Source organism: Mastigoproctus giganteus, chromosome 8 (assembly GCF_048544385.1).
Source record: "Mastigoproctus giganteus isolate SK-2022 chromosome 8, ASM4854438v1, whole genome shotgun sequence".
Classification (NCBI taxonomy): domain Eukaryota; kingdom Metazoa; phylum Arthropoda; class Arachnida; order Uropygi; family Thelyphonidae; genus Mastigoproctus; species Mastigoproctus giganteus.
The window spans coordinates 110,288,471-110,313,269 of NC_143582.1; the positions used below are offsets into that span (position 1 = coordinate 110,288,471).

General features: G+C 38.6%; 1 protein-coding gene across 2 annotated transcripts in view; it reads right to left on the minus strand.

The window, feature by feature from the left end:
* Positions 1–24,799, minus strand: part of LOC150081768 (Ig-like and fibronectin type-III domain-containing protein 2) — a 550,711-nt gene that overhangs the window by 233,420 nt on the left and 292,492 nt on the right. For both annotated transcript variants that reach the window (XM_090378862.1, XM_090378863.1), the window contains exon 16: positions 22,384–22,569. In XM_090378862.1, the coding sequence (XP_090234988.1) occupies positions 22,384–22,569 (186 nt within the window). The remainder of the gene's footprint in view (positions 1–22,383; positions 22,570–24,799) is intronic.

Consider the following 24,799-nt stretch of genomic DNA (forward strand, 5'->3'; position numbering starts at 1 on the left):
TTGGGTCAATGGGCTGAGAAATGGCAGTTGAAGTTTAACATTTACAAATGCAAGGTACTGCACATGAGTAGCAGTAACCCCAGAGTAACTTATCAACTGTGTGATACCCCCAGGTGCTCACATCTGGTGAGTATGGGCTTGGCACACCCAGGGTCCTGAGCTGGATATTATCATTCTTCTCTTTCTTGGTGATTCCTTACTGTCTCTCAACTCAGGAATTTTTTTTTGGCTGGTGCAGCATAAGCCTCAGTCTTCCTTGCACCATATGGCTAATAATAATAATAATAATAATAGTGGAGAATGAAACAGACCTGCAGGTAATTGTGCAGTCAAACATGAAATTCTCTCAGCAGTGCAGACGTGCTGTCATGGAGTTGTCTGTATATAATTGTGCCGTTTCTATATATAATTGACAGAGTCCCATGGGCTCTCAATTATATACAGAAACTTTACTAGCAGGGATATGGATGTGGTCCCTTTGTATAAGGCCATGTTTAGTATTAGTAATGGCCACATGGTGCAAGGAAGTCTGTGGCTTATTAGGTCACATCTTGAATACTGTATACAGGTCTGGACACTTCACTATAAAGAAGGATGATGATCTGCTGGAACTGGTGCAGAGAAGAGCAACCAGATTGGTGAAGGGAATAATAGGGTGCTCTTACCTAGAAAGGTTTCAGTTCTGCAAATCGTTGCAGCATCTCGAGCCTAGGCACATGTGGGAAGATCTGATTAGACGTTTAAAGCCTTGAAGGGGCTGGGTATGCTGAATGTTAATGGTATTCTTCCACTTGCTGGACTATACATGTGAGGGGGCATAAATTCAAGTTGAGGAAGGATGGTTGCAGAATAGATGTATGGAAGTTTGCCTTTATCCAGCAGGTGGTTGATTGTTGGAACAGGCTTCCATCTGAGGTTGTGGAAGTGAATGGGTTTGGGTTGAATAAATTCAAGGGAGAACTAGACAAATTCTTGGAGGGTTCAGATGGTTTTTTTTTGTCTGATGCTATATAAGCTTGCTTTCTTCATCATTTGCCATTACTACTACTACTACCTATTCATTTTTCAATGTAATTCTCCCCCTCCTTAAATAATCAACACACTTTCAGGCACAATCCACTAGCTTTTGTAACCTGCTCAAATAAAATTCAGATTTTAGCTGAAAATCTCAATTTTATTTGAGTAGTGACAGTGATGGATGTTGACCGTATCCATCACAGTATTGTCACTGTCAAATTTCTGTTCTTTCAAGTCCTTTTTGAGATTTTAAAACAGAAAATAGTCCAATGGAGCCAAATCTGTGTGTGAGTAGGGTGGATGCTGTAATAGCTTGAACCAACAGTCATGGCAGGGCTAACTAAGTCACAAACTTTGCATGCACCAGTGCAATGTTTTGATATAAGATGACTCCTTTGGCCAATTTCCCAATCTTCTCGGGCATCAATTCCTTGCAGAAAGGTCAGTAGATTAGAATAATACTGACATTGATAGTGGCACCTCATTCAAGGAAATGTGGCAATGGCAATCCTTCTGCATCCAAGAAGATGGACATTTGAAACATTTTAGGATGGGAGAGAATAGGAATGCTTCCACTGTTCGAAGTGAGTGGTACACTCATGTTTTACCCATATTGATATACTGTCCCCAAAAATGAGCTTCATTAGCTTCAAAATGCTGCACAATCTCATGAAAACACATCACTTTTTACCACTTCTGACCTGAATTTGATTAGCATTAGCATTAGCATTAGCATTAGTAGAGGCATTTGATGCAAGAAAGCAAGCTTATGCAGCATCAGCCAAAAAAAAAAAAAAAAAAAAAAAAAAAAACCACTTCCACTTCACCCCTCTGTTCGTTCAAAATACCTGTCCAGCTGAGCCTTAAACTTATTTAGGCTATCAACCTCCACCACAAGGGATGGAAGTCTGTTCCACCAACCAACCACCCGCTGGCTAAAGGCAAATTTCCGCACGTCTATCCTACATCTGTCTTTCCTCAATTTGAATTTATGCCCTCTCAGGTGATTTTTCTGAGCTAGAGGAAGAATCCCATCAGCATTGAGCATGCTTAAACCATTCAAGGCTTTATACACCTCTATCAGATCACCTCGCTGGTGCCTAGTCTCCAGACACTGTAATTTGCAAAACTTAAGCCTTTCTTCGTAAGAGCACCCCTTTGTTCCATTCACTAATCTTGTTGCCCTTCTCTGTACTCGTTCCAGCAGCTCTACATCCTTCTTAAAATGAGGCCTCCAGACCTGTATACAGTACTCTAGGTGTGGCCTGACCATCGCCTTATACAATGGAATAATCACCTCCTTATCCCTGCTGGAAAAATTCCTGTATATCATTGACAATACTCCATGAGCTACTCTTGCAGCCCGTCTGCACTGCTCAGAGAACTTCATATCTGCCTGCACAACCACCCCCAAGTCCCTTTCATTCTCTACCACTGTCAGTGTTGTACCACAGAGTTGATACGTTGCTCTGGGGTTGCTGTTTCCCATGTGTAGTACTTTACATTTGTCAATGTTAAACTTCATTTGCCACCTCTCAGCCCATCTGCTCAACCTTTCCAGATCCTGTTGCAGCAGCATAGTGTCAGTAGTGTCCTTGACAACCCTGCCAACCTTTGTATCGTCTGCAAACTTGGACATTAAGCCCGATATACCATCATCAATATCATTTATAAATACAGAAAACAATAATGGACCCAACACTGAGCCCTGAGGGACTCCACTAACAACATCAGTCCACGATGAGCAGTGTCCATTGATTACCACTCTCTGTCTTCTCCCCCTCAACCACCCCTTTATCCATAGCAGCAATTTGCCTCCAATGTCACACTGCTCCAATTTGTGTAGCAGTCTTCCATGTGCAACAGTATCAAAAGCCTTTCTAAGATCCAAGTATATAATATCAAAGTTATTCCCTGCATCCAGTTCTTTTGTGACTGCATCATAGTATCCAATCAAGTTGGTCAGGCAAGACTTCCCCTTAACAAAACCATGCTGTGCCTGAGCTATAACTGAAGTCTTGTCTAAATGATCCTGCAGTGCTTCTTTAACCAGTGCCTCCATTAGTTTTCCTGGAACAGAAGTTAAGCTCACAGGTCTATAATTACTTGTGTCAGCCTTTGATCCTCCTTTGTGAATTGGGGTCACATTTGCACATTTCCAGTCTATGGGTACCTCCCCTGAGTCCAAGGAAGCTCTCATAATTATGGCTAAGGGTTTGCTTACTTCCTTTGCTGCCTCCTTTAATATAACTGGATAGATCCCATCCACCCCAGGTGCCTTTCTTGTGTTTATCTTCAACAGTTTCTTCTCCACTTTACTCCCAGTTATTTCAAGATTCTGTAGCTTACTGTTAGAGTTGAATACACCTCTGGCATTCCCCTCGCTGAATAACTCCTCATGTGTGAATGTCGATGCAAAATATTCATTTAGTTTGTTAGCTACCTGAGCAGGATCATCAACACTTGACCCATCAATATCAAGTGGACCAATCTGATTCATCCCCTTCCTTCTAGAGTTTACATAAGTAAAGAACTCTTTGCTGTTTTTCTTTGCATCCCTTGCCAAGGATTTCTCGTAATCTGCCTTCACCTGCCTAACCTCCTTTGTAACTTGGTTGCATATCAACTTGTATCTATCATAGGCTTCTGTGTCATGTGTTAATTTGAATGTATCCCATGCATTTTTCTTCTCTGCCATATGCCTCATTAGTTCATCTGACATCCATTTTGGCCTAAACCTTGAACAATATTTCTTAGTTGGTATGTAAAGCCTAGTAGCTTCCAAGATAAGTTCTTTGAATGCTTCCCATTTTGAATTTGCTGTTGGTAACATCATCAGTTGGTCCCACTGTATAGAATTTAAATACTGTCTCAGTCCATCGTAGTCGCCTTTACGGAAGCAATAACCCTTCCCTTTACCCCTAATGGTAGTTACCTCTTTGAGTAAATCTCACTTCAGCACACTGTGATCACTGCCACCTAGTGGTTCATTTATCTGCAGATTCTTAATGCATGAAGAATCACTGCTGATAATCAAATCAAGAGTATAACTCCCTCTAGTTGCCTCCCGAACATGCTGATGTAGAAAACAATCATCCAATAAATCCACAAAAGCCCTGCTAGTGTGTGAGTAACCAGCCCCCAAAATCCAGTCAATATCTGGGAAATTAAAATCTCATATTATAAGACACTCTGATTTACTGGCCCACTCTATTTCCCTGTACAGTTCCTTATTATACTCATCAGAGTCATTAGGCCTATAGCACACTCCTGCTCTCAATTTTGATCTCCCAATGTTTATGTCACACCAAACTGACTCCACACTGCACTGTCCAGCGATGTCGACTGGCTTCACTTCCTTGGTTTTTATGTGTTTCTTAACTAATAGCATAACACCTCCCCCCTTCCTATCCTGTCTATCCTTTCTGTAGACGTTGTACTCCCCAAATTGCAGTTCCGCATCCCTTATATCTGTGTGACACCACGTCTCTGATATCCCAACAATATCTGCCTTCGATGTTTTGAGCAATACCTCAAATTCATCAAATTTATTTACTAAACTCCTAGCATTGGTGTACACGCAAGTATATCTGCACCTGTTTCTATTCTTAGCTACACTAACACAACCTATGTGTTTACTTGTACCGCAATGGCTCCCAGCAGTCTCTGAAATACCATGCATCTTGTTTTTCAGGCTTCTGCTCATTCTAATAGAAGCAGTGCAAGAATCTCTTTCACCTCTGCCAGTGGCTACTGTCAATCTATTGGTCTTTGTCTCCCCCCAAGCTAGCAGTTTTCCGACCCACCTAACACTGCCTCGATAGCATCAGCAAATATTCTTGCACCCTTTCTATTTAAGTGTATCCCATCCCTGTAGAAGCAATCTCTCCTGTTAACAAGTACAGTCCAGGCTGAAAAAAATTCTACCCCTTGAGCCTTGCGCAATCTTTCCAGGGCCGAATTGATCGACAAGGCTCTCATCATATACTCCCTCCTATCGTGTCTGGGCAGAATTGCAGACACTTTCAAATTCAACCCTAATTCTCAGCTTTTGTTCAACAGTGACCTGTACTTGTTAAGTAATTCTGCCGGTCTCCTACTCTTAATATTATTAGTGCCAACGTGTACAACTATATCACCTTTTGTGCCCTTAAAAGATGATATTCGCTCTACAACGTCATCAACCTTTGCCCCTGGCAGACATACCCTGGTCCTGTTCCACCTATCTTTTTTACAAAGCATGTTCCCCGTTTCCCTGACAATAGAGTCACCAACAACTACTAGTTCCTTCGGGACCAGCGCATTCTGCCTTGGGGGTTGTCTCTGTGTCACGCGATGCCCAAGTGCAAGCTCTGGCGTTGATGTGGGCAGCTGAGAGCTTGATGGGCCCCTCAATTTAGTTTCTTCGAGGGCATCCACCCTGTCCTTCAAGCTCTCATATAGGCCCATAAGAACGCCGAGTTGTTGCCTGACATCGATACACTCCTTGCATCGCGCACACACAAAGACATCCCCCTTGGCAGTATCATGTCTCGTACCCGATTGCTCTGCAAACATCAAGCAAACAGTGCATTTTATAAGGCTGTCAGTCAGAGGACAACTGCCCCCCTCAGTTCTGCTCTGAGCCACAGCACTTCCATTAGCTTGAGCCTTTTGCTTTGCTGCTCTGGTCTGAGTCATGATTCTATTAATTTATTAATTAATTATGTTATGTTATTAATTATATTACGTTTGTAATCTAAGTCGTTATATGTATTTATTTAAACGTACAATTTAACTGCTAACGAAGTTCAACTAACGCTATCTAGTACGGTATGTACCCTACGGTATATCTAGTACAGTATCAGAATGGAGGGAAAGTTACTAACGGTAGCGGTAGTTACGAACACGTGGAAACCCTTACCGATACTTTTACAAGGCCGAGTAAAGAATAAATACACCAAATTAATCAAAAAATCACAAAATAATGTTATACTACTAAATTTAAATCAAAAGTTTTAGAAAAACAATAATTTCAAATCAATAAATAAGAAAAATCCACTTAGCGGCTTGGAACACGACCGTCACGTGATTTAGGGACCCATCCAAAGAAACCTTCTTTCCTAAAACATTCACCACAATATCATGAGCTTGCTCATGGAAGATGCTGAACATTGTCTCAATGTCCTTCAATGTTATTCTATGGTCTTGCATGATCAGGTCATAAATGGCATCCACATTTGCAGCTGTCGCCAAGGTAACAGGCCACCCACTAGGGATGCATTTTCAACAATGTCTCATCCATGCCTAAATTCTGCAACCAAGTTTTTGACCATGGTATATGATGGACAAGTTCTCTTAATATTTGTTGCACGTCTTCATGCATTTCTTTCAGTTATATTCCCTTTAAATTAAGGTAGTAGTAGTAGTACAGGCATGGGATGCAAGAAAGCAAACATGTAGCATCAGCCAAAAAAAAAAAAAAAAAAACATTTCGTGCATCTATTCCCTCTAACTGTTTGTTCAGTTCCTTCCTGAATTTAATTAAGCTAACAGCTCCCACAATGACAGATGTAAGTTTGTTCCAGCAATCAACTACCCCTGGCTAAAGGCAAATTTCCACACATATATATTATACAATTGTCTTTCTCAATTTGAATTTATTCTCCCCAGGGTTGTAATCTGAGCAAGAGGAAGAATTCCATTAGAATTGAGCCTGCTCAAACCATTCAAGGCCTTATACACCTCAATCAGATCACCTCACAGGTGCCTAGTCTCCAGATGCTGCAATTTGCAGTCTTTCTTGGTAAGAGGACTCCTTCGTTCCCCTCACCAATCTTGAAGCCCTTCGATGTACTTGCTCAAGCAACTCTACATCTTCCTAAAATGAGGCCTCCAGACCTGTATGCAGTAGTCAAAGCATGATCTGACCCTTGCCTCATACAAAGGAATAATCATTCCTTTTCCTTACAGGCAAAATTCCTGTATATCATTGACAACACCCCATGACCTGCTCTGACAGCCTGTCTGCACTTGTCAGAAAACTTCAAATCTGATTGCACAATTACTACCAGGTCTTATTCATTTTCTACCACCCTAAGTGTAGTACCACACAGTTGGTATGTTTCTCTGGGGTTACTTCTACCCATATACCTTTGCATTTTTCAATGTTAAACTTCAGTTCCACTTCTCAGTCCATCTGCCCAACTTTTATAGATCCTGTTCTAGTAGCACACTGCTAACCTTTGTATAATCTGCAAATTTCGACACAAAGCCTGATATACCTTTGTCAATATCATTAATAAATATACAACACAGAGGACCCAACATCAAACCCTGGGCTAATAACATTAGTCCATGAAGGGCAGTGTCCATTGATTACCATTCTCTCTCTCTCTCTCTCTCTCTCTCTCTCTCTCTCTCTCTCTCTCTCTCTCTCTCTCTCTCTCTCTCTCTCGCTCGCTTCTCCCACTCAGCCATCCTTTTATCCATTGTATCAACTTTTCCCTTAATATCATGCTGCTCCAATTTGCACAGTAGTCTTCTATGCACAAGATTATCAAAATCTTCCCTGAAATCCAAGTATATGATATCAAAATCATTTTTTGCATCCAGTTCTTTTGTAACTACATTATAATATCCAATCAAATTTGTCATACTTTCCCTTAACAAGCCCATGCTGTGTCTGAATTATTACTGCAGTCTTGTCAAGATGATCCTGCAATGCTTCTTTAACCAGTGACTCCATTATTTTCCCTGAACAGAAGTTAAATCAACAGGTCTGTAATTAGTCATGTCATCCTTTGATTCCCCTTTGTGAATTGGGGATACATTTCCACATCTCCAGTCTGTGTGGACTTCCTCTGAGTCTAAGGATGCTCTCATAACTGGGTTTGCTTACTTCCTTTGCTGCCTTCTTTAATATAACTGGACAGATCCCATCCACCCCAGGTGCCTTTCTTATGTTTAACTTCAATAATTTCTCCCCCACTTTGGTCTTAGTTATGACAAAATCATTAAGCTCCCTGGTAGGGTTTAATTAGCTTCTGTCCTCCATTTCCCTACAGAATACCTCATGTGTGAATGTAGATGCAAAATACTTATTCAGTTTGTCAGCAATCTGAGCAAGATCATCAAGAGTCAAATCATCAATATCAATTGAACCAATCTGATTCATTGCCTTAGTTCTAGAGTTTACATAAGTAATGAACTCTTTGCTGTTTTTCTTAGCATCCTTTGCCAAAGATTTCCTATAATCTGCCTTCGCTTTCCTAACCTCCTTTTTGACTTGATTACAGACTAGCTTATATGTACCACAGGCTTTTCCGTCACCTGATAATTTATATGCATGTCATGCATTTTTTTTCTCTGTTACAAGTGTCATTAGTTCATTTGACATCCATTTAGGCCTAAACCTTGAACAATATTTCTTAATCAGTATGACAAGCCTAGTAATTTCCAGGATTAACTCCTTGAATGCTTCCAATTTAGAATTTTCTGTTGGTAACATTATCAGTTTGTCCCACTGTATAGAATTTAAAAACTGTCTGAGACCACTGTAGCCCCTTTATGAAAGTAAAAACCTTTCTCTTTATCCTTGATGGTAGTAATAACTTTAAGTAAATCCACATCAGTATACTGTGATCACTGCCACCAGTGGTTCCTTTATCTGCAAATTCTTAATCACTGCTGATAACCAGATCAAGAGTATTACTCTCTCTGGTTGCCTCTCAAAGGTGCTGCTGCAGAAAACAATCATCCAATAAATCCACTAAAGTCTTGCTAGTGTGTGAGTGACCAATCCACAAGTTCCAGTCAATATCTGGAAAATTAAAATCCCCCACTATTAGACATTCTGATTTACTGGCCCACTCTATTTCTCTGTACAATTGTTCATTGGACTCAATAGAGTAGGGGGTTCTTAACCTGATGCTTGCAAGCACCATTGTGCTCTTTAATAAATAAATTTTTTGCGACTGATCCTAAAATCTTTTTATCTTTGCTTAATCTAAAAAAATTATATATAAATCTTTGTATTTAAAAACAGTGCTTTCTATTTCTCAACTTTCTGCGCTATTTCTCAACTATCACGATAGGAGGGAGTATATGATGAGAGCCTTGTCGATCAATTCGGCCCTGGAGGGATTGTGCAAGGCTCAAGGGGTAGAATTTTTTTCAGCCTGGACTGTACTTGTTAACAGGAGAGATTGCTTCTACAGGGATGGGATACACTTAAATAGAAAGGGTGCAAGAATTTTTGCTGATGCTGTCGAGGCAGTGTTAGGTGGGTCGGAAAACTGCTAGTTGGGGGGGATACAAGGACTAATAGATTAACAGTAGCCACTGGCAGAGGTGGAAGTGATTCTTGCACTGCTTCTATTGAAATGAGCAGAAGTCTGAAAAACAAGATGCAGGATATTTCAGAGACTGCTGGTAGTCATTGCGGTACAAGTAAACACATGGGTTGTGTTAGGGTAGCTAAGAATAGAAACAGGTGCATGTATACCTGCGTGTACACCAATGCTAGGAGTTTGGTAAATAAATTTGATGAATTTGAGGTATTGCTCAAAACATCAAAGGCAGATATTGTTGGGATATCAGAGACGTGGTGTCACACAGATATAAGTAATGCGGAACTGGAATTTGGGGAATACAATGTGTATAGAAAGGATAGACAGGACAGGAGGGGAGGAGGGGTTATGCTATTAATTAAGAAACACATAAAGTCCAAGGAAGTGAAGCCAGTCGACATCGATGGGCAGGGCAGTGTCGAGTCAGTTTGGTGCGACATAAGCATAGGGAAATCAAAATTGAGAGTAGGAGTGTGCTATAGGCCTAATGACTCTGATGAGTATAATAAGATATTGTACAGGGAAATAGAGTGGGCCAGTAAATCTGAGAGTCTTATAATGGGGGACTTTAATTTCCCAGATATTGACTGGAATTTGTGGGTTGGTCACTCGCACACTAGCAAGGCTTTTGTGGATTTATTGGATGATTGTTTTCTACATCAGCATGTTCGTGAGGCAACAAGAGGGAGCAATACTCTTGATCTGATTATCAGTAGTGATTCTTCATGCATTAAGAACCTGCAGATAAATGAACCACTAGGTGGCAGTGATCACAGTGTGTTGAAGTGGGATTTACTCAAGGAGGTAACTACCATCAGAGGTAAAGGGAAGGGTTTTTGTTTTCGTAAAGGCGACTACGATGGTCTGAGACAGTATTTAAATTCTATACAGTGGGACCAACTGATGATGTTACCAACAGCAAACTCAAAATGGGAAGCATTCAAGGAACTAATCTTGGAGGCTACCAGGCTTTACATACCAACTAAGAAATATTGTTCGAGGTTTAGGCCTAAATGGTTGTCAGATGAACTAATGAGACATGTGGCAGAGAAGAAAAATGCATGGGATACTTACAAATTAATGGGTGACATGGAAGCCTATGATAGATATAAGTTGGTCTGTAACCAAGTCACAAAGGAGATTAGGCAGGCAAAGGCAGACTATGAAAAATCCTTGGCAAAGGATGCAAAGAAAAACAGAAAAGAGTTTTTTACATACTTGAACTCGAAAAGGAAAGGGATGAATCAGATTGGTCCACTGGATATTGATGGTTCAACAGTTGAGGATCCTGCTCAGGTGGCTAACAATCTAAACGAGTATTTTGCATCTACATTCACGCATGAGGAGTTATTCAGGAAGGAGAATGATGTAGGTAAAGTAAACATTGGCAGTGAGCTGGATGATTTTGTAATAACTGAGAGGAAAGTGGAGGAGAGATTGTTGAGGATAAACATAAAAAAGGCACCTGGGGTGGATGGGATCTATCCAGTTATATTAAAGGAGGCAGCAAAGGAAGTATGCAAACCCCTAGCCATAATTATGAGAGCTTCTTTGGACTCAGGGGAGGTGCCCATAGACTGGAGATGTGCAAATGTAACCCCAATTCACAAAGGAGGATCAAAGGCTGACACAAGTAATTATAGACCTGTTAGTTTAACTTCTGTTCCAGGTAAATTAATGGAGGCACTGGTTAAAGAAGCACTGCAGGATCATCTAGACAAGAATTCAGTTATAGCTCAGACGCAGCATGGTTTTGTTAAGGGCAGGTCTTGCCTGACCAATTTGATTGGATACTATGATGTAGTCACAAAAGAACTGGATGCAGGGAATAACTTTGATATTATATATTTGGATCTTAGAAAGGCTTTTGATACTGTTGCACATGGAAGACTGCTGCACAAATTGGAGCAGTGTGGCATTGGAGGCAAATTGCTGCTATGGATAAGGGGATGGTTGAGTGGCAGAAGACAGAGAGTGGTAATCAATGGACACTGCTCAACGTGGACTAATGTTATTAGTGGAGTTCCTCAAGGTTCAGTGTTGGGTCCGTTGTTGTTTTCGGTGTTTATGAATGATATTGATGATGGGATATCAAGTTTAATGTCCAAGTTTGCAGATGATACAAAGGTTGGCAGGGTCGTTAAGGACAATACTGACGCTATGCTGCTGCAACAGGATCTGGAAAGGTTGAACAGATGGGCTGAGAGGTGGCAAATGAGGTTTAACATCGACAAATGTAAAGTGCTGCATATGGGAAACAGTAACCCCAGAGCAACGTATCAACTCTGCGGTACTACACTGACAGTGGTGGAGAATGAAAAGGACCTGGGGGTAATTGTGCAGGCAGATATGAAGTTCTCTGAGCAGTGCAGACGAGCTGCAAGAGTAGCGCATGGTGTCTTGTCAATGATATACAGGAATTTTTCTAGCAGGGATAAGGAGGTGATTATTCCCTTGTATAAGGCAATGGTAAGGCCACATCTTGAGTACTGTATACAGGTCTGGAGGTCTCATTTCAAGAAGGATGTAGAGCTGCTGGAACGGGTACAGAGAAGGGCAACAAGATTAGTAAATGGAACAAAGGGTTGCTCTTACGAAGAAAGGCTTAAGTTTTGCAAATTACAGAGTCTGGAGACTAGGCACCGGCGAGGTGATCTGATAGAGGTGTATAAGGCTTTGAATGGTTTGAGCATGCTCAATGCCAATGGGATTCTTCATCTTTCTCAGAATAATCACCTCAGAGGGCATAAATTCAAATTGAGGAAGGACGGATGTCGGATAGATGTGCGGAAATTTGCCTTTGGCCAGCGGGTGGTTGGTTGGTGGAACCGACTTCCATCACTTGTTGTTGAAGTTGATAGCCTAAACAAATTTAAAGCTCAACTGGACAGGTATTTCGAACGAACGGAGGGGTGAAATGGGAGTGGTGTGTTTTTTTTTTTTTTTTTTTTTTTGGCTGATGCTGAATAAGCTTGCTTTCTTGCATCATATGCCTCTGCTAATGCTAATGCTAATGCTAATGCTAATGCTAATGCTAATTGTATAAAAAATCTATGCCAATCTTCGCTAGAAAATCTTTTCTTTTGTTAAAGGAAAATTAACAAAAGAAAAATCTTTTCTTTTGATTAAAGGAAAATTATATATTTCGCGACGAGTTAATCTCAAAACAATTCAAAGTTTGACACTGACAGTATTTTTAAAATTTTTTCTTATTAATTATTGTTAATTTGACATTTATTTATTAAGAAAAATATTTACAAAATACTAAGGTTGCCAGATCCTACATTTTTCTTGCAAGCTTTTTTATTTTTGGTTGATTTTACTGTTTACATTTTTAAGTTGCCTGTAAGTTTTCCTTTTTTTTCTTTTTATGATGAAAATCATGTTTTAAATGTCCTGGTATATATAGTTAAAAGTTGGTTGCTAACACAACCATCAGTTGATGCTGCAACTATTCAAAAACTGTTGACAACATTTTTCAACAGTTGTCTACCATGAGAAAGGTGGAAGAAGGAAGAAGTCGGGGAACATACTGTTCTTTCACTTTAATTGTCCATCGTGGGAGAAGAATGCAATGTAGTTTATCACATGCTGAAATGTGAAGTTGTTAGTAAGTTATAGTATGGAATATTGAACTTTATAGAAATTTAATGTACATTGTGTGCTATTATTGGTATTTTTAAATATAAAAACACTTGTGCACATTATTTTCTTCTTAATAGTCTTTTCTTTCTCAAATTGAGAGCAAGATCCTAGGAGAGACGTGGGCTTTGGATTATTTGTTGATGAGGTAAGATTAACAAATTATTATATACTGTTAATTTAATTCTCTCCACATTTGAAATACATTGTTAAGCTGACAGACAATATGTGATATTTGTGCAACTTTTACTATTAAATTTTTTTTTTTTTTTATTATTATTTTCAGATTGCCATTGAATAATTTTTGATAGAATGAGTAAAGAATCACAGTCCATTAGTCCTCCCAACACTCCTCCCAAATAAAAGAAGAAATTGCAGTATAAGCAAGTCTACTTAAAGAAGTGGGAAGAAACTTTTGCATGGGTGGTTCCAGCTTTTTCAGAGGATCATGCCTATTGCAAATTGTGCAACAAGAATTTTTCTATCAGTCATGGTGGTCAATTCAACATTAAGCAGCATGCACAATACAAAGGGAATCAGCAAAAAGAAAAGGGAAACGTGGGTGTAAACAAGTTTTCAGGTTATTTTATTAGTTTTAAAAAACCAAAATATGACAGTATGACAGCATGTCAAATAGGGTTAATATACCATAATGTGAAACATAATCATAATTATAATAGTTTGGACTGTGGTAACAAACTGGTATCATCCTTATTCCACGATTTTGATATTGCAAAAAAATTGTGTTGTGGAAGAACAAAATCAGAACTGTTAGTTAAAGACTTTGTGAACATTCTTAATGATCCAACTAAATGCAGTCAGTTCTTTTGTGTTGCTACAGATGCTTCAAACAAGGCAACAGAAAGCTTTTTCCCATATGCATTAGATATTTTGATCATACTAAAGGTATAAAAAAATAAATTGTTAGGTGTTGTTGAAAGGGCTGATGAAATAGCTATTTCTATATCTGAAATGCTGTTAGAAAAGCTCGAGGCTTTTCACCTTAATCCAAAATATATTTCTGCATACAGTGCTGATAATGCAAATGTAAATTTTGGAAAACATCACTCTATTTTTCAGTTGTTAAGGGCAAGTAATACCGATATTGTTAAAGCTAATTGTGCTAACCATATATTGCATAATGCCATGAAATATGCTTGTGACAGTTTTGAAGTCATCAGGATAAATTGAAAGCTTACAATTTTTTTTTTTGTATCAGCTAAAAGAAGGAAAAATTTAGAATTATTTTTTGACTTTGTGGAGCTGTATCATGGCATATCAATTCAGACTGGCCTGAATTGATATACCATGTACCAATGAGATGGTTGTCCTTAACACCAGCTGTCTAAAGATTACTTCAAACCTGGCCTATATTAAGAGCTATTTCCAAAGTACTGATGATTGCTCCAAATTTTTTTCCAAATTATTTCAAAGTGACGATACAGATTCAGAAATAAAATTGGAAGTGGTTTTTAACTTTTTTGTCAATGTTGGAGAATTGCTAGATGTTACTACTAAAATTCTTGAGAAAAGTGACTTGAGTATTATGGAATCATACAATCAATGACAATGATCAGAAATAAAATAAATCAAAGAATCCAGGATCAATACTTCGTAAATTCTGCAAAGCAATTTTTGAAAAAGTTACTCCAATGCAAATAGAAAAAGATTGTTGATGAATGTTGTGATTTTTATTCACATCTATTGCAATACCTAGGAAAACTATGACTTCAGTGAGAAAAATAAGTGTTCTACATTAATAAACTTTTCTCTGGAAACAGAAGAAATTGTTTCCAGAGAATGTTTGTTGTTTGGTTTTTAGGAGCATTAGCAACTAAGGCCATATTGCTCCGGGATATGCGGTGGTCATTCCCTGACCTTTCCGCATCCTCCATATTTGGTGGTGACAGGCTCGAACCCCGGTCTAATCAAGAAGCATGTGCTATGCACTGCTGCTCCTTCCCACCTGGCTACGGAGGCGCCTCCAGAGAATGTGTAAATCTGGACGAGTTGCATGAAGAGTTTTGTGAGAATAGGTTAAAGTTGCTGGAAAATGTTAAGTTTACAGGAAGTGATGTGCACAAGTGGCTTGTTTTTTTTTTTTTCCAAAGTTCCTAAAGAAAATGTACCTAATATCAGTAGAATAGTAGGATTGTTAAGTATTCCTGGCTCAAATGCTGTAGTAGAAAGGGTGTTTTCATTTAATGAAATTGAAGTGGACAGATGTCAGAAACAGAAGTCACTGAGAATTAATCGAGGCAGAGTTGCAGACTGCAATGAATTTCTCTTTTTACATGTAAAAAGTTCCTTCAGAATGTAAAACAGGATAAACAATTGTTAAAAAGGGCAAAATGTCAAAATAAAAAATGATGCATTAACACCACCTTCGCAATCGTCTGACTTAGACCTACACATTTCAAATATGCAGAGAAACAAAAAATTAAAAAGTATGCATTTTTTGGTAATAGACAATAGTAGTGGAACTGGTGTTATTTGCTTATTATGCAGCGTGTTTGGCTGGCTATTGGAAGTTGAATTGTGTAAGACATTAGCAAACATGCCATAGGAATTTTCACGAAGCTTTTCCCAAATTTAGTGATATTAGAAAAGCTAAACTTCAAGAAGAAAAAAAGAAACTTGAAAGACAGAAAAATATTTTAAATTTAGGTTAAGCTAATAGTAGTAATGTGTTAGCGAATGAAGTTTCATTTATTTTTCATTTATGATATTTCATTTATTAAATTTAATTGCAAAGAATTCATTGCCTTACACTAGTGGTGAAATAATAAAAAAATTGTGTAGTGTCATCATTAGAAGTGCTTGCTAGCGTCTTACCAAATTATGATATTAGGGTCACCCGTAAATGATTACATTTACCCATATATTTATTTTGTCTGTAAATGCATGTATTCTCTGGTCGATTTACCTGTTTTGTTGGATGAAAAAACCCAGTTTCTGGGGAAAAAAAAAACTTGCTATCTATGCCTGAGACTGACTAATTCAGCCACGGAAGGAAATTAAAGTTCCTCGTGTCATCGACAGGATTCGAACTCGAGCCTTTTCCACCTGGTGTGGGGAGGATGGTGACGATACCACTGTGTTATCTGTGCAGATGCTAGCATCTTACCAGAAAAAAACGAAAGTTACCTTGATTAACTCCGCCAATCCTTTGAGTAATGATACAGTTTAAAACCGAGTTCATAAAATGGCAGATGTAATATTCAATGAATTATTAGGTAGAATCGAAAGTTGTATATTTTTTCCACTGGCACTTGATGAGCAGACTGATGTTTCAAGCATATCACAACTCATGTGCTTTGTTCATCTGATTCAACATGATGGCAGCTGTGAAAAAGATTTTTTGGATATTTTGCTGCTTACTGGTCATAAAACTGGAAAAGATGTATATGATGCACTTATGAAATTCCTCACAGTGCACAAATTTATCTGAGTAAACTTGTATCAGGTGTTACTGATGGTGCTTCCATGATAGGTAAAAATAAAGGCCTTATTGGTTATCTTAATAGAGATCAAAGGATATTAATTTTGTGCATTATCAGTGTTTGATTCATATTGAGGCCTTGTGTTCATGAATGACAGATCAAAAAGAAATTATGGGATGTCTTGAAGTCATTGTTAAAGTCATCAACTATTTTATTGCTAAATCCCTAAATAAGCAACTTCTAAAAATATTTTTGGAAGATCTTCAAGTACCGCATTCTGATCTTATTACCCATACAGAGATTCATTGGCTCAGTCATGCAAAGGCACTCTCCAGAATTTGGGAGGTGTTTGAAGAAGTAACAGCTTTTCTGATAGAAAGCAATAAAGAAACCCTTTTTTAATGAAATTTTTACTGAAGATTTCAAGTTACACTTTTGTTTATGGTTGACATCTTCAGCCATTTAAATAAGTTAAATTTTAAGGTTACAAGGAAAAGATAAATTTGTGGTAGTTTTATACAAGGAGATTATTGAATTTGAGAAAAAAACTTCAAGTGTTTCAGAATCAAGTTTTAAAAGGAAATTTTTCATTTTCCTACTCTTAAAAAACTGTCTGGAGGAAACTGCTGGGGACTACTCATTGTTTGTAATGAATGTAATCAAAGACCTTAGTCATCAATTCCAAGAAAGATTCAAATATTTGAATTAACCTCCCAAAATCTGAATTAACGATAAATTACAGAAATTTCGAAATCAGTAACTTGGAAAAAATTTTCAATCAAATGAAGTAGCAGTTGCCAAGTTAGAACTTGTTGATATGCAGTCGTCTTTAGCTCTGAAATGTCTTTTCCAACACAAAACTATTTTAAAATTATGGGGTTATTCTGACTGCAAAAAATTTCCTTTATTCCAAAGAGAAGCATTCAAAGTACTTTCTATGTTTGGATCAACATATATCTGTGAAAGTTCTTTTTCGTTAATGAACAATACCAAAAAAAAAAAAAAAAAGGACAAAATTGTTGACATCACATTTGGAAGAAAATTTGCGAGAAAATTTTCTTCATAATGGAGAAATTAATTTCAAAGGTTTGGCATCATCTCTTCAAACTCAAGGTTCACACTGATAAGGTAATAAATATTAGTGCCCAAAATTTTTAATGAGAAATATAATTGTTGTATGCATAATACAGCTAAAAAAATTAATTTAAAAAATGCATTTTTAAGCTTTAAGCAAAAAAATTTATATTTTAATATATGGTGCTCACACGTATTGTAAACTGCAAATTCTTGCTCGCTTAAAGCAAAAGGTTAAGAACCCCTGCATTAGAGTCATTACACCTATAACACACTCCTACTCTCATTGTTGCTTTCCAGTGCTTATGTCATACCAAACTGACTCAAATTGCACTGCCCATCTATGTCAACTGGATGCACTTCCTTAGATTTTATGTGTTCTAACTAACAGCATAACACCTCCTCCCTTTCAATCCTATCTATCCTTTCTGTACACATTTTATTCTCCAAATTCCAATTCTGCATTCCTTATATCTGTGTGACACTACGTCTCTGTTATCCCAATAATATCTGCCTTTGATGTCTTGACCAGCACTTCAAATTCATCAGTCTGCCCAGACACGACAGGAGGGAGTATATGATGAGAGCCCTGTCGATCAATTCGGCCCTGGAAAGATTGTGCAAGGCTCAAGGGGGGGGGGGGGGTAGAATTTTTTTCAGCCTGGTCTGTACTTGTTAACAGGAGAGGCTGCTTCTACAGGGATGGGATACACTTAAATAGAAAGGATGCAAGAATGTTTGCTGATGCTATCGAGGCAGTGTTAAGTGGGTCGGAAAACTGCTAGCTTGGGGGGGATACAAGGATTAATAGATTAACAGTAGCCACTGGCAGAGGTGAAAGTGATTCTTGCTTGACTGCTTCTATTGGAATGAGCTGCAGCCTGGAAAATAAGATGCAGGATATTTCAGAGACTGCTGGGAATCACCGGGGTACAAGTGACCACATGGGTTGTGTTAGGGTAGCTAAGAAAAAGAACAGGTGCATGTATACTTGAATGTACACCAATGCTAGGAGTTTAGTAAATAAATTTCATGAATTTGAGGTATTGCTCAAAACATCAAAGGCAGATATTGTGGGAATTTCAGAGACGTGGTGTCACACAGATATAAGGAATGCAGAACTGGAATTTGGGGAGTACAATGTCTACAGAAGGGATAGACAGGATAGGAAGGGAGGAGGGGTTATGCTATTAGTTAAGAAATACATAAAATCCAAGGAAGTGAAGCCAGTCGACATTGCTGGACAGTGCAGTGTCGATTCAGTTTGGTGTGACATAAGCATTGGGAGATCAAAATTGAGAGTAGGAGTGTGCTATAGGCCTAATGACTCTGATGAGTATAATAAGATATTGTACAGGGAAATAGAGTGGGCCAGTAAATCAGAGAGTCTTATAATGGGGGATTGTAATTTCCCAGATATTGACTGGAATTTGGGGGCTGGTCACTCACACACTAGCAAGGTTTTTGTGGATTTATTAGATGATTGTTTTCTACATCAGCATGTTCGGGAGGCAACTAGAGGGAGTAATACTCTTGATTTGATTATCAGTAGTGATTCTTCATGCATTAAGAATCTGCAGGTAAATGAATCACTAGGTGGCAGTAATTACAGTGTGCTAAAGTGAGATTTACTCAAAGAGGTAACTACCATTAGGGGTAAAGGGAAGGGTTATTGCTTTCGTAAAGGCGACTACGATGGACTGAGACAGTATTTAAATTCTATACCGTGGGACCAACTGATGATGTTACCAACAGCAAATGCAAAATGGGAAGCATTCAAAGAACTTATCTTGGAAGCTACTAGGCTTTACATACCAACTAAGAAATATTCTTGAAGGTTTAGGCCTAAGTGGATGTCAGATGAACTAATGAGATATATGGCAGAGAAGAAAAATGCATGGGATACATACAAATTAACGCGTGACACAGAAGCCTATAATAGATACAAGTTGATCTGTAACCAAGTTACAAAGGAGGTTGGGCAGGCGAAGGCAGATTACGAGAAATCTTTGGCAATGGATGCAAAGAAAAACAGCAAAGAGTTCTTTATTTATGTAAACTCTAGAAGGAAGGGGATGAATAGGATTGGTCCACTTGATATCGATGGGTCAACTGTTGATGATCCTCCTCAGGTAGCTAACAAACTAAATGAATATTTTGCATCGACATTCACACATGAGGAGTTATTCAGCGAGGGGAATGCCAGATGTGTATTCAACTCTGGCAGTAAGCTAGAGAATCTTGTAATAACTGAGAGTAAAGTGGAGGAGAAATTGTTGAAGATAAATACAAGAAAGGCACCTGGGGTGGATGGGATCTATCCAGTTATATTAAAGGAGGCAGCAAAGGAAGTAAGCAAACCCTTAGCCATAATTATGAGAGCTTCCTTGGACTCAGGGGAAGTACCCATGGACTGGAGATGTGCAAATGTGACCCCAATTCACAAAGGAGGATCAAAGGGAGACACAAGTAATTATAGACCTGTTAGTTTAACTTCTGTTCCAGGAAAATTAATGGAGGCACTGGTTAAAGAAGCACTGCAGGACCATCTAGACAAGACTTCAGTTATAGCTCAGACACAGCATGGTTTTGTTAAGGGGACGTCTTGCCTGACCAATTTGATTGGATACTATGATGCAGTCACAAAAGAACTGGATGCAGGGAATAACTTTGATATTATATACTTGGATCTTAGAAAGGCTTTTGATACTGTTGCACATGGAAGACTGCTGCACAAATTGGAGCAGTGTGGCATTGGAGGCAAATTGCTGCTACGAATAAAGGTGTGGTTGAGGGGGAGAAGACAGAGAGTGGTAATCAATGGACACTGCTCATCGTGGTCTAATGTTATTAGTGGAGTCCCTCAGGGTTCAGTATTGGGTCCATTATTGTTTTCTGTATTTATAAATGATATTGATGATGGTACATCAAGCTTAATGTCCAAGTTTGCAGACGATACAAAGGCTGGCAGGGTTGTTAAGGACACTACTGATGCTATGCTGCTGCAACAGGATCTGGAAAGATTGAGCAGATGGGCTGAGAGGTGGCAAATGAAGTTTAACATTGACAAATGTAAAGTACTACATATGGGAAACAGCAACCCCAGAGCAACGTATCAACTCTGTGGTACTACACTGACAGTGGTAGAGAATGAAAGGGACCTGGGGGGTGGTTGTGCAGGCAGATATGAAGTTTTCTGAGCAGTGCAGACGGTCTACAAGAGTAGCTCATGGTGTATTGTCGATGATATATAGGAATTTTTCTAGCAGGGATAAGGAGGTGATTATTCCCTTGTATAAAGCAATGGTCAAGTCACACCTAGAGTACTGTATTCAGGTCTGGAGGCCTCATTTCAAGAAGGATGTAGAGCTGCTGGAACGAGTACAGAGAAGGGCAACAAGATTAGTGAATGGAACAAAGGGGTGCTCTTATGAAGAAAGGCTTAAGTTTTGTGAATTGTCTCCAGTGTCTGGAGACTAGGCACCAGCGAGGTGATCTGATAGAGGTGTATAAAGCCTTGAATGGTTTGAGCATGCTCAATGCTGATGGGATTCTTCGTCTTGCTCAGAATAATCACCTGAGAGGGCATAAATTCAAATTGAGGAAAGACAGATGTAGGATAGACGCGAGGAAATTTGCCTTTAGCCAGCGGGTGGTTGGTTGGTGGAACAGACTTCCATCTCTTGTCGTGGAAGTTGATAGCCTAAATAAGTTTAAGGCTCAGCTGGACAGGTATTTCGAACGAACAGAGGGGTGAAGTGGAAGTGGTTATTTTTTATTTATTTATTATTTTTTTTTTTTGGCTGATGCTGCATAAGCTTGCTTTCTTGCATCAAATGCCTCTACTAAAGCTATTGCTAATGCTAAAATTTATTTAGTATTCTCCAAGCATTGGTGTACATGCAAGTATACATGCACCTGTTCTTACTCTTAGTTGCCCTAACACAGCCCATAAATTTATTTGTTCTATGATGACTCCCACCAGTCCCTGAAATCCCCAGCACCCTGCCCTTCAGGCCACTACTCATTCTAATAGTAGCAGTGCAAGCATTACTTTCACCTCTGCCTTCGGCTACTGTTAATCTTTTAGCCAGTGAATCCCCCCACCAAGCTAGCAGTTTTCCATCCACCTAATGCTGCCTCGATAGCATTAGCAAACACATTTGCACCCCTTCTATTTAAGTGAATCTCCCCTGTAGATTCAGTCTCTCCTGTTACTCAATGTCTACACATTGATTCTCTCAATAGTAGCTATCTTCATTCATCTTCCACACTAAAACGGTCTCTGTAAAGGAAAAGAATATCGTTACAAACATGAAATTTTCTGTGAACACACACAAATAGAGTCACAGCACAACATACACAACAAGAGTCATAATATATTCTATACTGAGCTAAATATGTTTCAATCCCCCTATATAAGCTTTCTTTACTCAAAAGCTCCTTCTTTAGTGCAGAGCTATGAGGAAACTTCTTCTTCCATGCTAAAGGCTCCTTCTGTGCTGAACCAGTTTCCTCATAGCACTTATTTTGCACAATTTGTAAAATTGTGTAAATTTTATATACTGAACAGGTGAGCAGACAATACTGAACTTTTAGGTTTGATGCTGAAGTGGCAGTGAAAATAAGTCTTGGGATCCACAATCCCACTGTTAACTGTTATTTTTGTAATACATTTTGATGATAAATGCATGTTGCTACCAGTTCACTGCTCTACGATTAGTAAATGTTGATGTCGACAACATAAAACAATATAGGAAGTGGAATAAGCCCTATCCCAGCCATGTGTATGAAAAGCAGTTTTTATAATTGCCAGTTTCCTTTCTGTGCATTATGTAAAGGTTCTCTTCTCACATATTTCAATTTTAATATCTTACCTCATTATATTCAACAGGATGAGGTGGAATCCTTTCACTTATGGCAATATATCGGACCTGATATCCTTTTACAGTTGTGTTTTCTTCTGAAGCTGTCCAGGCCAGGTGAATAGATGTGGAACTTATAAAAGTAGTATGCACATCTTCTGGGATACCAGGCAAAACATCTTTTCCATCTTTCATACACTAGGTAAACAGTATTGTGAATTTTATCTTAAAATTAGACAAAATAAATTTGTTAAACAAAAAAATCTACTACAATGCGATTTTAACCAATCACTTCCTCAATAACAATTGTAACAATCTGATACTATTTTTTAAAATTGATCAAGAATTTTGAATATGAGAAATTGAAAAAAATTGCCATACATTACCTGTTAATTATTATTATTATTAGCCATAAGGTGCAAGGAAGCTGAGGCTAAAGCTGCACCAGCCAAAAAAAAAAAAAAAAATTCCGAGTTACAGTGAGAGAGAGAGAGAGAGAGAAGTAGTAAAGGAATCACCAAGAAAGAAAAGAATGATGATATCCAGCTCAGGACCCTGGGTGTGCCAAGCCCATACTAACCAGATGACAAAAGCAATCAAAAATGAATCAAAAAATCAAATTTTATTGTTACAGTTATAGTTTTACAAAATATAATTTTACTTCAGGCAATAATCTTATAAGTTTTGGATTATCATATTTAACTGCAACTAAAATAACAATGCATCTAAGACAATTCTGAAATTATAAATTATAATTTCTTTTTTTTTTTTGATAGGTCCTCCCCAGAACCTATCAAAAAGGTGCACTGCCCAGTGAATTTAACTGCCGCTGCAATTTGCAGACTTAAGCCTCAGTGGTAAGAGGACCTCTTCGTTCCCCTCACCAATCTTGTTGCCCTTCTCTGTACATGCTGAAGAAACTTTACCACCTTCCTAAAATGAGGGCTCCAGACCTGTACACAGTACTCAAGGCGTGGCAATCCTTATACAAAGGGATAATCACCTCATTTTCCAGGCTAGCAAAATTCCTGTATATTATTGATAACACCCCATGACCTGCTCTGGCAGCCAGTCTGCATTGCTCAGAAAACTTCATATATGACTGCACAATTACTCCCAGGTCTTTTTCATTTTCTACCACCCTAACTTCTACCCAAATGCAGTACTTCGCATTTGTCAATATTAAATTTCAGTTGCCACTTCTCCGCCCATCTGCCCAAATTTTCTAGATATTGTTGCAGTAGCACACTGCCATTACTGTCAGTAACAACCTGCCAACCTTAGAATGATCTGCAAACTTGGATATTAAGCCTGATATACCATCATCAATATCATTGATAAATATACAAAACAACAGTGGGGTCAACACCGAACCCTGTTGGACTTCACTAATAACATTAGTCCACAAAGAGCAGCATCCATTATTTACCACTCTCTGTCTTCTCCCACTCAACTGCCTTTTTATCTATTGTAGCAACTTACCCTTAATACCATACTGCTCCAATTTGTACAGTAATCTTCCATGCACAAAAGATTCAAAAGCTTTCCTGAAATCCAAGTATATGATATCAAAATTATTTTTTCGCATCTAGTTCCTTTGTAACCACATCATAGTATAGTATGCAATCAAATTTGCTGACAAGACTTTCCCTTAACAAACCCATGCTGTGTCTGAATTATTGCTGCAGTCTTGTCTAGATGATGCTGCAGTGCATCTTTAATCAGTGTCTCCATTATTTTACCCAGAACAGAAGTTAAACTAATTGGTCTGTAATTACTAGTGTCACCCATCGATCCCCCTTCCTGATTTAGGGATACATTTGCACATCTCCTGTCCGTGGGGACTTCCACTAAGTCCAATGATTCTCTCATAATTATGGCTAAGGGTTTGCCTAGTTCCTTTGCCACCTTCTTTAATATAACTGGATAGATCGCATCCTCCCCAGGTACCTTTCTTATGTTTAACTTCAATAGTTTCTTCTCCACTTTGCTCTCAGTTATTACAAAATCATTAAGCACCCTGTTATAGGGGTGCTTAATTATACAAGGGAATAATCACCTCCTTATCCCTTCTAGAAAACTTCCTGTATATCATTGACAAAACACTATGAGCTATTCTTGCAGACTGCCTGCACTGCACAGAAAACTTCATATCTGACTGCACAATTAACCCCAGGTCTTTTTCATTCGCTACCACCATGAGTGTACTGCCACACAGTTGATACGTTACTCTGGGGTTACTGCTACCAATATGCAGTACTTCATCAGCACACAGCGATCACTGCCACCTAGTGGTTCCTTTATCTGAAGATTCTTAATGCATGAAGAATCACTACTGATAATCAGATCAGGAATATTACTCCCAAATATACTGAAAATCAGATCAGGAATATTACTCCCAAATATACTGATAATCAGATCAGGAATA